The 13,889-nt window shown below is 29.4% G+C and overlaps 1 protein-coding gene and 1 long non-coding RNA gene across 3 annotated transcripts in view; one reads left to right on the plus strand and one right to left on the minus strand.

Moving 5' to 3' along the window:
• The window catches only part of LOC136970124 (uncharacterized), a 162,826-nt gene that overhangs the window by 142,826 nt on the left and 6,111 nt on the right, over window positions 1–13,889 (plus strand). The window lies entirely within an intron of this gene.
• The window catches only part of LOC136970114 (ankyrin repeat domain-containing protein 27-like), a 53,937-nt gene that overhangs the window by 11,631 nt on the left and 28,417 nt on the right, over window positions 1–13,889 (minus strand). Inside the window, exons 5-9 of the mRNA XM_067264503.1 lie at window positions 11,707–11,747; window positions 9,351–9,413; window positions 4,922–4,968; window positions 2,159–2,315; window positions 595–671 (exon numbers count right to left, since the gene is read on the minus strand). Of these exons, the coding sequence (XP_067120604.1) occupies window positions 595–671; window positions 2,159–2,315; window positions 4,922–4,968; window positions 9,351–9,413; window positions 11,707–11,747 (385 nt within the window). The remainder of the gene's footprint in view (window positions 1–594; window positions 672–2,158; window positions 2,316–4,921; window positions 4,969–9,350; window positions 9,414–11,706; window positions 11,748–13,889) is intronic.

Below are 13,889 nucleotides of genomic sequence, written 5' to 3' on the forward strand. Positions count from 1 at the left end.
TAATCCAAGTGATTAGCTAATCAGCGACCAGCTTGTGAGAGATGAAAGACCAGAGATGGTGACCAGAATATGGCCCCAGGACTGGAACTGGAAAATACAGGGAATTTTTCCATGAATAGTCTGTCCTAAAAATGTTGGACCCTGTCATTCATAACTGGTCACTTGTATTTTGAATCTGGCCAAACCCTTGGACGGGCAAAGAAAAATCACAACTCCTAGCCCACAGAGAATAATGAATAAATAAAAAAATCTTGATAAGTGATAAGAAATCTCTTGAACTGTACAGAAAATCTCTCCAATTGCAAATTTTTCAAACATTAGATCCTTGATAAATATTCAAATGTTTACATTGAATCAAACGAAATAAATAAGAAGTCAAACAAAATGTCTGATGTATACAACTGCAAAATTGTTTATCTGTTTTGGTGCTCATCATTCGTAATAATTAATCTAACCTTGTTTTTCCATTATCTATGTATTTACTATAGCAATCACGCAGTAAATTAAAACTTGTTAAAGTCAATATTTCATTGGAATTTATCATCATACTTAGAATCTGGTTAATTTTATTACTAATAACTTCTGATTTCTTACTTTTCAATAGCACTATTAATTTCAATCGACAGAAATTCATTATCTTGCAAAACTGGAGTATGAACACTGGTGAAAAGCTAGAATGAAAACAAAAATTAAAATTAAACAAAATTAATATTATATATTTCAAAATATATAATATTTTGTCAGACAGTCTGCTGAATTATCAGGCTATGATTAGATTAAGTTAATAATTAGATACAAATTAATTTGCCTAAAGGTAGGCAGTTAAGCTGCCATCTCGTGATATTTTAATAATTATAATAAATTAATTTTTGACTTAAAATTTCTAGAAGAAAACAAATCAGTCTGGAGCAGAACTTGAACCCACAACTTCCATAATAAAACTGTACTTAATTAGGAGATTTCGTAATTGATAAGAAACTCCAACTAATCATAACCCAATAATTTGGCAGATCATCTGATTTTAATCAAAAATCGAGCTTATTGAGCTCTTGTTTATGTATATAATTTTGTGTATATTTAATGTATATTTTTATATTTATCAATAAACTCTTAATGTCAGAAGATGTAATATCAAAGTTACTTAGACATATGATGCAATATAAGTATGTAAAAATACATCCACTTATTTCTATTCAAAAAATTATATCCTTAATAACTAATTGGGGAAATAAAAACAATATAAATATATTGTTTTTATTTCCCCAATTAGTTATTAAGTTATAAAATTTATTAACAGACCAATCACTAGATTGATTATATGCAACAAAAGCATTATTAATGCTTAGAAATGCAATCTTTTAGTATCAATCAATATTTTCATTTTCACAAGCTGTAGTTGGTTCTTAATAAAACATTTGATGGCTTTTACACGTGCATTAGTAGTAACAGAGAAAAATCAATGTTTGATTCTTTGAACTGATGATGTCAAATCAAATTGGAAAACTGCTGCCTGATTTCTGTTTTTGAAAATAAAGATGTCAGATAATTTCACTAGAAAATCATAAGAATAACTGTTGTTAAATAAAATTTAACAGTAAAATCTCAGATTTCAACTAAGTAAGAATTACAATATTAGGCTTTCATGAAATCTAATTAAATAAAGTTCTATTGCACTGTCTTTAACTGTTCATTAGAAAAATATAACTTAAAATTAATTGATAAAAAACTCAAATTACTTGTTAAAAAAGCCAAAAATATTAAGAATGTTTTTAGTCTGCCATTCGTTGAAGGTCAGTGGTAAACACCACTAAATGACAATGAAGAGTGGGGCAAATTTACTCTCGACCAGCCATGATAGCTTGGCAGTGACGTCTGGCTATCCCAGATCTGATCTTCTACAGGTCACACTCTTCACTTTGGTCGGGCATAATTAGCCAAAGCTGGCAGAACAGTAGGCTAAAAACATTCCTAATAAATTCTTAATTTTGGTTTCCTTAACAAGCTTTAATTTAAATATGGTGCAAGTTTCATTCAGTTCCAAAATAGAATGATGTTACATGTTTATTTAGACCAATAATTGCATGCCAACATTAAAAAATTTCTATAATACAAAGTTTATGTAATCAATAATACTATATATTAATTTGGTAAAAAATACCTGAAATCCCCATTTGATAATCTCTTGTAATTTTAAACTAGTATTGTGAAGATATTCTGGTAAAATCATGTAATTATTGATAAACTGTTGTAATTCTTTATCTAATTTAATCATTGGTTCGATATGTTGAGGGAAACTTTGAAGAAACTTCTTGCAACTGTTTAAAGGAAAAATAATCTTTTTAGGAAGTTAGTAATCAAAGTAAAAATACCTAAATAAACTAAAGCATTAATTAAATATATTACTAGTAATAAAAATTAATAATTTTTAACTCTTAAGAGGATGACACATGCAGAACAGCAACAAAAAGCAGAAATTGCTAACATTTTGCCACAGTAGCACAAAATGAACATACATATGGCCAGTTAAATTTTTTCACATAGCTCCTATATCAACCATTGTGTTTGTTTTATAGCTAGAAGAAGAAACTATAAAAATTTCTCCTTCCTCCGAAAATAACTTGAAGGAGAAGGTTGTAAGATATACACTCATTCACAATTCCCACTCAATGCAAACACAGCTTAAATAAAAAAAAAGTTTCAAAAGAAGTCTGATTTGAATGCAATTGAGAATATATGGGAAATATTTCTAGACAGATACAGTCGAGTCCACATAAGTCGTCATAGGTATAACTTGACACCATCAGTTAAGTAGTCAGTTTCTGTGGTCTTGGACGACTTACATAGGCATTAATGTTAAAAAACTCCGGTTTACTCGACACGGTTTAACTCGTCATTACTGGATAAATCAACATATTTTTGCTGTCCTACACTCGTTTAGACATCTGATAAGTTGACTCCCCTCCTGAAAAAAATGAATTTACAGTGTAAACTCAATTTTTTCAGGAGGGGAGTCAACTTATTTATTAATATATACATAGTAATAAAAATGCCTTAACATTTTATGTATTTTTATATATAAAATAATAACAGATAAACAAAAAGAAAATATACAATCTACATCAACGTCACAGCAGAATCCAATTTTGCATTTTCTCATGTCATGCATTATTTGTAGCACCTGTTTCACACTTGTTAGAAATGAGTGTCCAAAAGCTAACAATGCTTACTCTGAAGGAAAAATACGAACTTGTTTCTGAATTTGAATGTAAGGAAACTTTGCAAGCCGAATTTGCAAACCAAAAAATCTTCCAAAAACAACATTGGTGGGAATCCTGAAGAAAAAACAGGAAATTAATAAGCTTTTTCTTGGATTTTGTCACAGCTGTCTCAAAAACGCAGAGAAAGTCACCGTACAAAGATGTCGAAGATGCTCTGGTACTGTACATTGGCTAAAGCAAATTTGTTCATCAAATCTTCCTGTTTTGGGACCGATACTGAAACAAAAGGCGATGGAAATTTCTCCGGTACTTAGAGAAGAAACCAACTTTACTGACGAATGGTCAGAGAGGTACATTGCACTACTGTATTTTCCTAATTGTAGTATTGTGGTTTTTTCAACTTTGCTTTAGTCGTCATATCATATAACACAATACATTTTAACTTCCCCTCGGGGTGTTGACTTACGCGGACTCGATTGTATATACAAACAAAAAGCAGTATTTCTGTGCAGAACTGAAATCAAATTGTAAAGGGTAGGGAGAATGTATCAGAAAAGACTACAGAAACTTGTTACTTCAATGACACATCACATATCTGATGCTATCAGACCAAATAAGAAGTTAACTAGTTGCAGAAATTAAATTAACTATCAAATGTTATGAAATACCATAAACAATATTAAAACCTTTAAGTTTTTACAATTCTACAGTTTTCATGTTTTGATGTTAAAACTGGTTTAATTTATTGCAAAATTATATTCATAGTGCATTGTAATGATAAAAATATCTTAGTACTTGTTGTTCAGAAATTTTCTGAAAATGCTTAATTTTCTTGAATTTTTTGGACATATCTTATTATATAAGCTTATGATTTGTTTTAAGAACCGTAACAAATCACTATTATCCTTTTTGTTTGACTAATGAGGAGAGTATCAGCTTATGTTAAAGAAGTTACTTCATAAAAATAAAAGCTGTTTTTAATTTGCCATTATAGCAATAGAATCAAATTTATGATATGTATTTAAATACATTAACTATTTAATATTTCGCTAGTATCTTCATTATTGTACCTAGCATCAATTGACATTGTAAAGCCATGGTGGCATGGCACATGAGAAAGCAGCTGTGGTCTGTAGCTTAGCAAAAACACAGAAACAGCTGATATCACTATCATAGATGAAGTCAAAATCAGTCACCTATTGCATTTATACACTGTTGTATACATCAAACATACTTAGGAATACTCAGTGTAATGACATCAATGGTGGCAACTTTGTGGCTGACGTTATCCCTCAGTTCCTCTATTGTGTGTGAAATTGCACAATATGGGGCACAAATGTTCATTCCATACATTCCACTAGACTGATGCAGTTTGCTCATTCCATGAGATACACTTAGAGTTAGAGACTTGACCAGGGTGCCTAGTCTCAAGTTATGTGAGTAGCAATACAAACATATTGAGATCATCATATGGTATCAACTCATTCAGTAAATGGTCTCATTGAACGAGTGATGTTCTCAATATGTTCATGATGCTATTCACATAACTCAATACTAGGCACTCTAAAACAAGCTACTTTTTTGTGCACCACCCTATAGTATTTCATCTATTTGTTACAGTTACAGACAATTGAAAATTGTTTGAATAACTTTGAATCTGAAGACTTCAGAAATCAAAATGAATATTTAAAATATATACTTACTCTGAAATGAAGTTATTCTGAGAAGCAAAATCTACAGTACTTTTATTCTTGAAAAGAAAAAAAGAAATTATCAGTTTTAATTTTAAATCAAATTACATATACAACACACACACACACATATATATATATATATAATAATATAATATAAAAGATCTTTATCTTATTTAAAATAAATTTCATAAACTAAAATAAATGTTAAATTATTTCAAATTCAAAATATATTTTTAAATTATGGAGACAATTGTTATATTTGAGTATCTCTAGAGTACATGAGGTACTCTAGAGATACTCAGTGTTGTTTATGTTTTAGTTAGTTGCTATTCTATGCTTATTAGCACTTAAACAAATTTGACCTTTTAGTTTTGATACAACAATGACACAAACTATTCCAAAGTTTAATCATAGCAAATAGCAATTCCTTGAACTATTAGCAGTTTTGTCTTTCTTATGTTAGTTAAGGAATGACAATAGTATTGAAAAGTTTTAATGTCTGTAAAAACACATGTTTAAATAGCTCACAAACTAAACATACAAGCAAGCAACAATATAAAATGCAGCTTGCCATATTATAAACATTAAAACTTAATCTTGACAATCCACTATTACTACTACACATTAAATGAAAACACGTGCATTTAAATTGAATAAAATATCTTCTCTGAACCAGTTAATCTTTAAATAAGCAATTGATTAGAATTTGTTGAATATGTGAAAAGCTGTGACTTACAAGACAGTATAGAATTCTAAATTACAATATATTGTATATTTGAACTTTGTTTCTGTAACAAATTGTCAATTGCCATAAGAATTATGAAATTGGAAAAGACATTTAATATAGCAAATGTAATGATAAATACAATTTCAAAAAAGTTTATGAAAAAATTTAGTACAAGAATTGATAATTATTCACTTGAATAAAGATTGTATTCAATACCATTCCCCATCTTTGGAATACCAGAATAATGAATATTCTAATTGGATTATGAAGCTGTTTGTGTGGTAATTTGCAAACTTTAATTTTTTGTAGAAAAGAATATATTTTCTTTGAATATCAAAAATGTATGATTAAAACCATTTAAAACATTAACAAATAGTCATGATTTTGTTTAATAATTTAACTGAATGGATGATAATTTTAAATCTAACACACCATTAGATCAATAATTTATAAGCAATTTATATTTATAACCAACAAAGATTATTTTAGTGAAACAAAGATGCATCAAAATGGCTTACAATGAACTTAAAATGTCAAAGCCAAACCATTACCACATTATATCAGGCTATACTTTTACTACTACTATTATTAATTAAATGCTAAGTAACTTGGCACTAGAGGTGGATGTTAGGTGCCATCTCTTGCTAAATTTAATAATTAATATATATAGAAGGTTCTGGAAGAAAAGAATTGGCCTGAAGCAGGACTTGAACCAACAACTTCTGCCTACCACGAAGTTGCATTGCAGTTACATTACCCAGATCTTTGTCTGATCCTCACTTCCAGGACTTATTACTTTATATATAACCATACTTGGTTACTTGTGGTGCTGACTGGAGATGACTCAGTGCCATAACTCTCACTATGACACTCAGCAGCCATCTATCACATCTACCTCAGCATGGTATGTACATATATCATGCTGAGGTAGAGGCCAAGGTCTGTGTGTGTGTGTGTGTGCCGAGGTAGATGTGATAGATGGCTGCTGAGTGTCATAGTGAGAGTTATGGCACTGAGTCATCTCCAGTCAGCACCACAAGTAACCAAGTATGGCTATATATAAAGTAATAAGTCCTGGAAGTGAGGATCAGACAAAGGTCTGGGTAATGTAAGTGCAATGCAACTTCATGGTAGGCAGAAGTTGTTGGTTCAAGTCCAATTCTTTTCTTCCAGAACCTTCTATATTAATTATTAAAATATAATTTAATTATAATTATTAAATTCAGCAAGAGATGGCACCTAACATCTACCTCTAGTGTCAAATTAATTATTATTTAGTTAATAATAGTAATATAGCCCAGTATAATTTGCCAATCATTTAGCTTAAAATTTCATTTTTCAAAATAACTATTAATAAAACATACTAAAGAAAATTTTTCAATTTAGAATTAAACTGAAATTCAGTTTCTGTCAATCTTTGTCTACATTAATTGACAAAAAAAAATGTTTTAGTTTAAGACCCAAGTAATGTCCAACCCCAATAGATAATTTGTAATTTAAATTGTCAAATTATCCTTTCACTTAATTATATGATTCCATAGTTTGTGTAAGTACAACTAAAAGTACCACTTTACACACTTATAGGAGTCAGAAAAAGACTTTATTTTGAATTAATGTTTTTGGAATCTGTAATTCTGAAAGCATTAATTCAAGACCCATTAATCTAAATCCAAAAATTAGTCTTTGGGTCAGTTACATTCTTACATTAAACAAACTAACATTAAAATATAATATGAAGATGAAGCTGTAGATTCTGAAAATGTTAATCTGAGATAAAGCCTTTTACCATTAAATTATATAATATCGTCTCTCATTTTATAACAAAATATCTCATTATAAAATTCTCAGCAGCATAATACAAATCTTACTACAGTTATCACATATTTTGTTATTTAACCCTTTTGTGACCGGGGTACCGAGCTATCATAAGCCTAATTGTTAAGCAAAAAGGCCAGGGTACCAAGTGATCATTACCCTGTTAACAATCGATTTTTATAAAATTTATCGACAACAGATGTCAGCACTTGATGGCAGCGTCTTGTTTATCATCTGTTTCACATTTTTGTCCAGGTGGTGTTTTGTTGACTTAAAAAATTTTAATTATCGGTTTTTTTTCCTTAATTTTTCATTTTCTGATAATTTTTTATTTCATTTTTAGCATATTCATGCAATAATATTACTATAATAAGTTCATTCATGCTATAATAAGTTTATTCAGCTATAATATGTTAATGCATTATAAATATTCAAGTTATGACCTTCGGTTCTGATATTTTATAATTTTTTTAATTTTTAATTTTTATTTTAATTAAAAATATCAGCAAACGTTACATCTATTGCTACTGGTAATCATATGTTTATTACAAAAATATATAATCTTGTCTGATATGAAGTGAATAAAGTATATTAGTTCATTATATTAGTTGAGAGCAGAATAAAGTTTAATTTCAAACAAATGTTTGATATAATGTGCAATAATTTCACAACGAATAAACGTACATGCATAAATGTTATATCAAATTGTACAGAACAATATTCTACGTTGTTCTGGCTCAGTGCCAATAAGAATGAAGTAACCAGACAATGTTAATTTTGACAAAAAGTAACAAATTTTCAAGTTTGAATGTCAGTTATGATATATTATTTTTTTTTCTCATAAATTTTTCTAATAAAATTTATTGAAAAATATCTTATTTAAAACTAAAGATATTAGCAAATGTACGTAATTTTTTTCCTATGAATATAATAATTTGATTTTTGGTGAATTTTTAAATAAATATTCCCTGACTGACCTTGACTGACCTATATTGCCCTTGGTCGTTTTTCAAAATAAACATAAAGAAGGGGTGGGGCAAACAGGGGCAAAAGGGTTAACAATACTTTCAACTGTCTAAATCACACTTTACATATTGAGTAATGCAAGTGACATGTTAAAATAGTAATTACAGTAGTATTTTTTCACAAATTATATAAATTTAAATTAATTTTTAAAGTATGGTTTTCATTTTTAATTAGGTTGTGTATTTTTTGTTACTTTTCTGCTAGAGAGCTTACTTATTATTTAAAGAAAATTAATTTTGTTTATATAATTAAATATTTAATAAATTTAGTTATGTAAACAAATCATATTACACTAAACCACACGATTGTCATAATTATGCCACCCAGACCTCTGAGCATTTCTTTGCTTCCAGACATATATAAATCTTGATATAACTATTTACAGTTACTGACAGCATTGACTAGGGACAACTCCTATGCCCATATCTATATAAGTGATAGCCAGCTGAGTACCATAGTGGAGAAGTGCATTGGCCGTGGGTGTAGGACCTCCCCAGCCACTGCTGTCAGTAACTGTTAATGGTTATGTCAAGATTTAAATATGTCTAAAAGCAAAGAATTGCTCAGAGGTCTGAGTGGTGTAACTGGGCACCACATAGTAAGCAAAGGTCAAAGGTTCAAATCCAGCTTTGGGCAGATTCTTTTCTTCCAGACTGTTCTAAATTATTTAATAAATATTAAATTATTATAATTATTAATTTTGATAAGAGATGACACCTAATGTCTACCTTTAGTGCCAAATTACTTAATTCCTAATTATTAATAGTAGCAAAACTAGCCTGATTAATCATGGTGATCATTTGGTTTAGTATTAATATGTCGGGGTTTGGGATGTTTATATACATATAAATCATATAATGTATAACTTACCTTTTTGCAGTATCTAGGATCTAAAGGTTTATCAATCAGTAGAATACGAAACCTTTTATATTCCTGAAATAAAAAATGGAAAAGTTATTTTCATACACACAAATGATAGGAGCTTTTTAAAATATAGCACATAGTTGACTAAATTCAACAGACACTAATCTTAAGTCTATGAGGGCATTATTCATTTCAATCAAAAATATAAAAAGGTCTACAAATAAGCTCCCAAAAGCAGATGATATCTTCCATCTAAAGGGCTTCTTGAATTCAAAAATATGTAAGAAGGAACTGAAACTGTTTCTATAGATAAAAAGCAATTATTATTCAACTTTTGTAACTTTATAAACATTCTGTATGGCTAAATACCTGATTTTCCAGTTGTCTGATGATTAACTCACAGTGTGTGCCCAAACAGGGACTTTCCATAGGCACTCCCCTGCACTGCAGGTAAGTCACTTCCTCAAATTGGAAGGAGGATAAATGGAAAGTCAAGTAAATAACTTTCTTCTCAATTGCATAGACAACAAAGGCAACTTTCATGCAGCTATATTAGAATTGGCCAATTTAACTTGCCACTCCTCCTTCCAACTTGAGGAGGTGGCTTACCTGCAGTGCAGAGGAGTTTCTATGGGAAGTTCCCTTTCAAGCACACTTTGTGAAAATCAGATCACTGTAAAATTAGGTCTTCTGTCCCACAAACAAAACATTGCCTTTTATTCCAGATATATTGATAACCTACTAATTATTTGGCATTGTAAGCCAAACATCAATGTTTTTCTGAATTGTTTCAACAACTTGATTAATATCATCTGTTAATCTAATTACCTGCTGGTAAATGACTCCATATTTATCATTATCCATTAAGACACATTACTAATAATATTTAAGAAGTCAGTTTATCATTTGACAAAACATTTTTCAAGACTTACAGACTGTTTCAAATATATCAATAATACATAATAAACATTAGAAATATTTTTAAAGCTATTCAAAAGTTATTAAAAAACCTTTCCCATGCAAACAAATTCATTCTTGTAATAATTTCTATTCATAATTCCGCAAAAATTGAAGAGTTGTATTCCAATAAATATTACCGGTTCAATTTTCACATTTTCAATTAATGTTTGTGCTGGCTGTCTGCATTTTATATCATGTTACTAACAGTGATTTGTGCCAAGTTTGATTGTTACCACATTCCTTTCAGGAACATGTTAGTATTTGAAAATGTCAAACACATTTTTTGTTCATTTGTTTATATTAAATCACTTTTTCTAAAGAAAACTGATAACAGTTACTCTTGTAGGTTGTTGTCAACTAACAGTTTATCTAATTTATTAATGTGAGATGAAAACAGCCAGCTTCAATTACTTCCATCATTATAAATAGGAGTCAAATGATTGTAATGTAGCCTGATTTAATCTTGCTAACTAGTAGTAATTATTAAATACAAGTAATTTGACATTAGATGTAGGTGTTAGGTGCTATTTCTTATTAAATTTAATAAGAGATGGTGCCTAACGTCTACCTCTAGTGTCAAATTACATATTTAATAATTACTAATAGTTGTAATGTAGTCTGATTTAATCTGGTAATTGCTTGGCTTTAATATAATTATCAGGCTTTGAGATATATATATGTTATGAATAGTTTAAACCCACAATAAAAGACTAAAAAAAAAAAAATTGGAAGTGTCTGAATAAGATTTTATATTAGATCTTTTTGTGGGAATATGTTGATATTTTATTCTCAGCCATTTTGCTGAATATATTAAATTAACTTTAACAGTTAAGTTAACTTTAACTAAAAATAAAGTGTGTGTAGGACTGTCCTACACACAGTTTATTTTTCAGCTGTGATTTTTATGGTTTGTGTGATAATGGTACGAATTTTTCAGCAAGTGTGTGCCAGTAAGACATCTTTAATCACTGTGATGCATTATTTGCACAATAACCATATGTTTAATGAAAACATTTGCAATCACATTTTTACGCAGCATTATTATTATTATTATTATATAATACTGTACTATAATAAAAAGTACCAAATTATTATATTATTAAAATTATTTTGTACTTTTTGTTTATAGAAAAAAAAACTTTATGAGATGGCTGATTGGGCCAGAAAATTGAGTTTATTGTATTAGCAAATATATGTATTTAAAATTTAGTAATTTATGCACTGTACATTAGTGCAGAACTATATTTGTTTAGTAATTATTATTGAAATCAGCAAGATTCTTTGAAAAATTTCTTACACATGATCAAGATATACATATAAATTTTAAAATATTTTCTGAAAATCTGCATGATATATAATTCCAACATATATGTTTTAATACAACACCAAAAACGGTACTTACAGAATTATAGCCAATTTCTTCAGATAAAATTTTTATAGAACCTGTAAAATAAACCTTTTAATAAATTTTTGTTCTTTTATTCAAAATAATACAGGGTGATTCACTCAGAACTGATTGTTCAAAACCTCCTGACTTTGCAGTCAGTCATATTTGAGCAACATGTAATATAAAACATACCTTGGTGACTGCTTTGTCATGAAATAAAGAATTGGAGTTCCATCCATGTTTTGTGCTTGTTTTTTCATTTTATATGGAGGTATTCCACATAATAAGTGTTCAGTCTGAGAAAATCGCCCTATATTTTATATTCTATGGACTGGTATTCTATTATTTGTATATTTCTTCATTATAAATAAATCTCCAATCTTTTATTCTATGTAATATACATTAATCTATAATTGTGGTAGAGTAACTAGAACCAAAATTAGAGAGGCCAAATTAGAACATGCAACCTGCATTTACCTCTGTATCACAATGGATGTAGCCACTAGACTACATCTATAGTAATACAGGGACAAAGAGCTGTGAATAAAGAGTAAATTCTATGATATTATATATTCATGTATATAAGCATATAGTTCACATTCTAATCTTTTCCTACACTTATTTTACTTTTTCTTTATTTATTTACAAAGGTAAGGGAGTTCAGCCTCCTGGGATCCTTTCTGGTTACACTACTGACAATTAAAAACTTCGAAGAATAAATTCAAATTGAAACTGTTAAGTTAGAAACATTACATAATATCTAAATACAAATTTGTAAGTTGAAAGACAATAAAACAGCATTAAGAATTAAATGAGAATGCACTGCCAAACTTTGTAATGATTGCAGATTTGAGTCTCATTCTGAGTCAGTCATTTCTTTCAATTGTTTCTAGATTATTAATAATTAGAATTTAATTAATTAGTGTTGTCATAATTAGTAAAACTTGCAAATTTTCTTTGCTTCTTGCCCAGTATTACAGCTTGAATATCATTATAATTAGTAAAACTCAATGCCATATTTAAATAGATCTATAAATTCTGCTTATTAAGACTACCGAATATTTAATGTTCTTTATTGTGAGAACCTGGAGACCATTTGACCTATTTTTACCCACATTTAAGAGAGACTTATTTAGAATTTACTTTTAATTATTTAATAATTTCAGAAATGATTTAATTAGAAAAATATGTTAGTACTTTTGAATTTGGTGGAAGAAGGAAATACAACTTCCTTCAGTTTGTCAAGATAACTGACTTCACCATGGAAAATGATCTTGTCTCACATGTTTATGATATATCTTGTGAGTGCAACTCACCCCTCAGCTCCCATCTCATGGTGTGACATATCGACTCCTGATTAGAGCAGATTTGGGGATAAAAAAGTTAAACATCCTGTTTTTTGAGGAGGTTCCTAGAAATAGCTCTCCGAGAAAAGTCTTTCGCCTTGAGTTTCTCCTCCACTTTAACTTTGTGTTCCCTTGAAATCCTCAATGAATTTATAAGAAGATTGACATTGATAAAAGAATTCAAGTATTATTTAGAGGTATACAAATATAAACATCAACTGAAACCCAATGCATGGCAACTAGACACCCACAATTGCCATAAACAAATCAGGTTATATTTTGGAAATAATAATTATGAAGAATTACAAATAAATTTGGCACTAGAGGGAGGTGTTAGGTGCCATCTTGTATTAAATTTAATAATTATAATATGTAATTAATTAATAGAATTAATAAAGAATTTCTTTTATATATATATATGTAGAATTAAATTATTAATTCTAAATATACAGTAATACCTTGGTTTTAGTTGGTTTCAATTTTCATTGATTTTTTCTCAAAAAATCTGTCTTGGTTTTCGTCAGCATGCTCAAGTGACCTCTCTGCTAATTTTGCAAAAACAAAGGGCAACCCACATGTTTTCCAGCATAGTGTGGCATTATTTCTTGTTGTGTGAACATTACCCCGTGACAGCGCACCACTGGCCAATGGTTCCATTCCCTGAACACTGGGAGTTTAGTCTTGGGTTTGCGCTTTGCCAAGGCGAGCTGGCCACGTGAAGTTTTCTGGATTTTCTCAACGCCTGTAATGCCTAAATAGGGGCCAGTTACCCTAAAATGGATTTCCCGGAAGGCATTATTCCCCTCGATACGACCATCATAAACGTATACAACTACTATTACATGACAATTA

Source organism: Centruroides vittatus, unplaced genomic scaffold (assembly GCF_030686945.1).
Source record: "Centruroides vittatus isolate TY-2023 unplaced genomic scaffold, ASM3068694v2 contig_19, whole genome shotgun sequence".
In the NCBI taxonomy this organism is placed as follows: Eukaryota; Metazoa; Arthropoda; class Arachnida; order Scorpiones; family Buthidae; genus Centruroides; species Centruroides vittatus.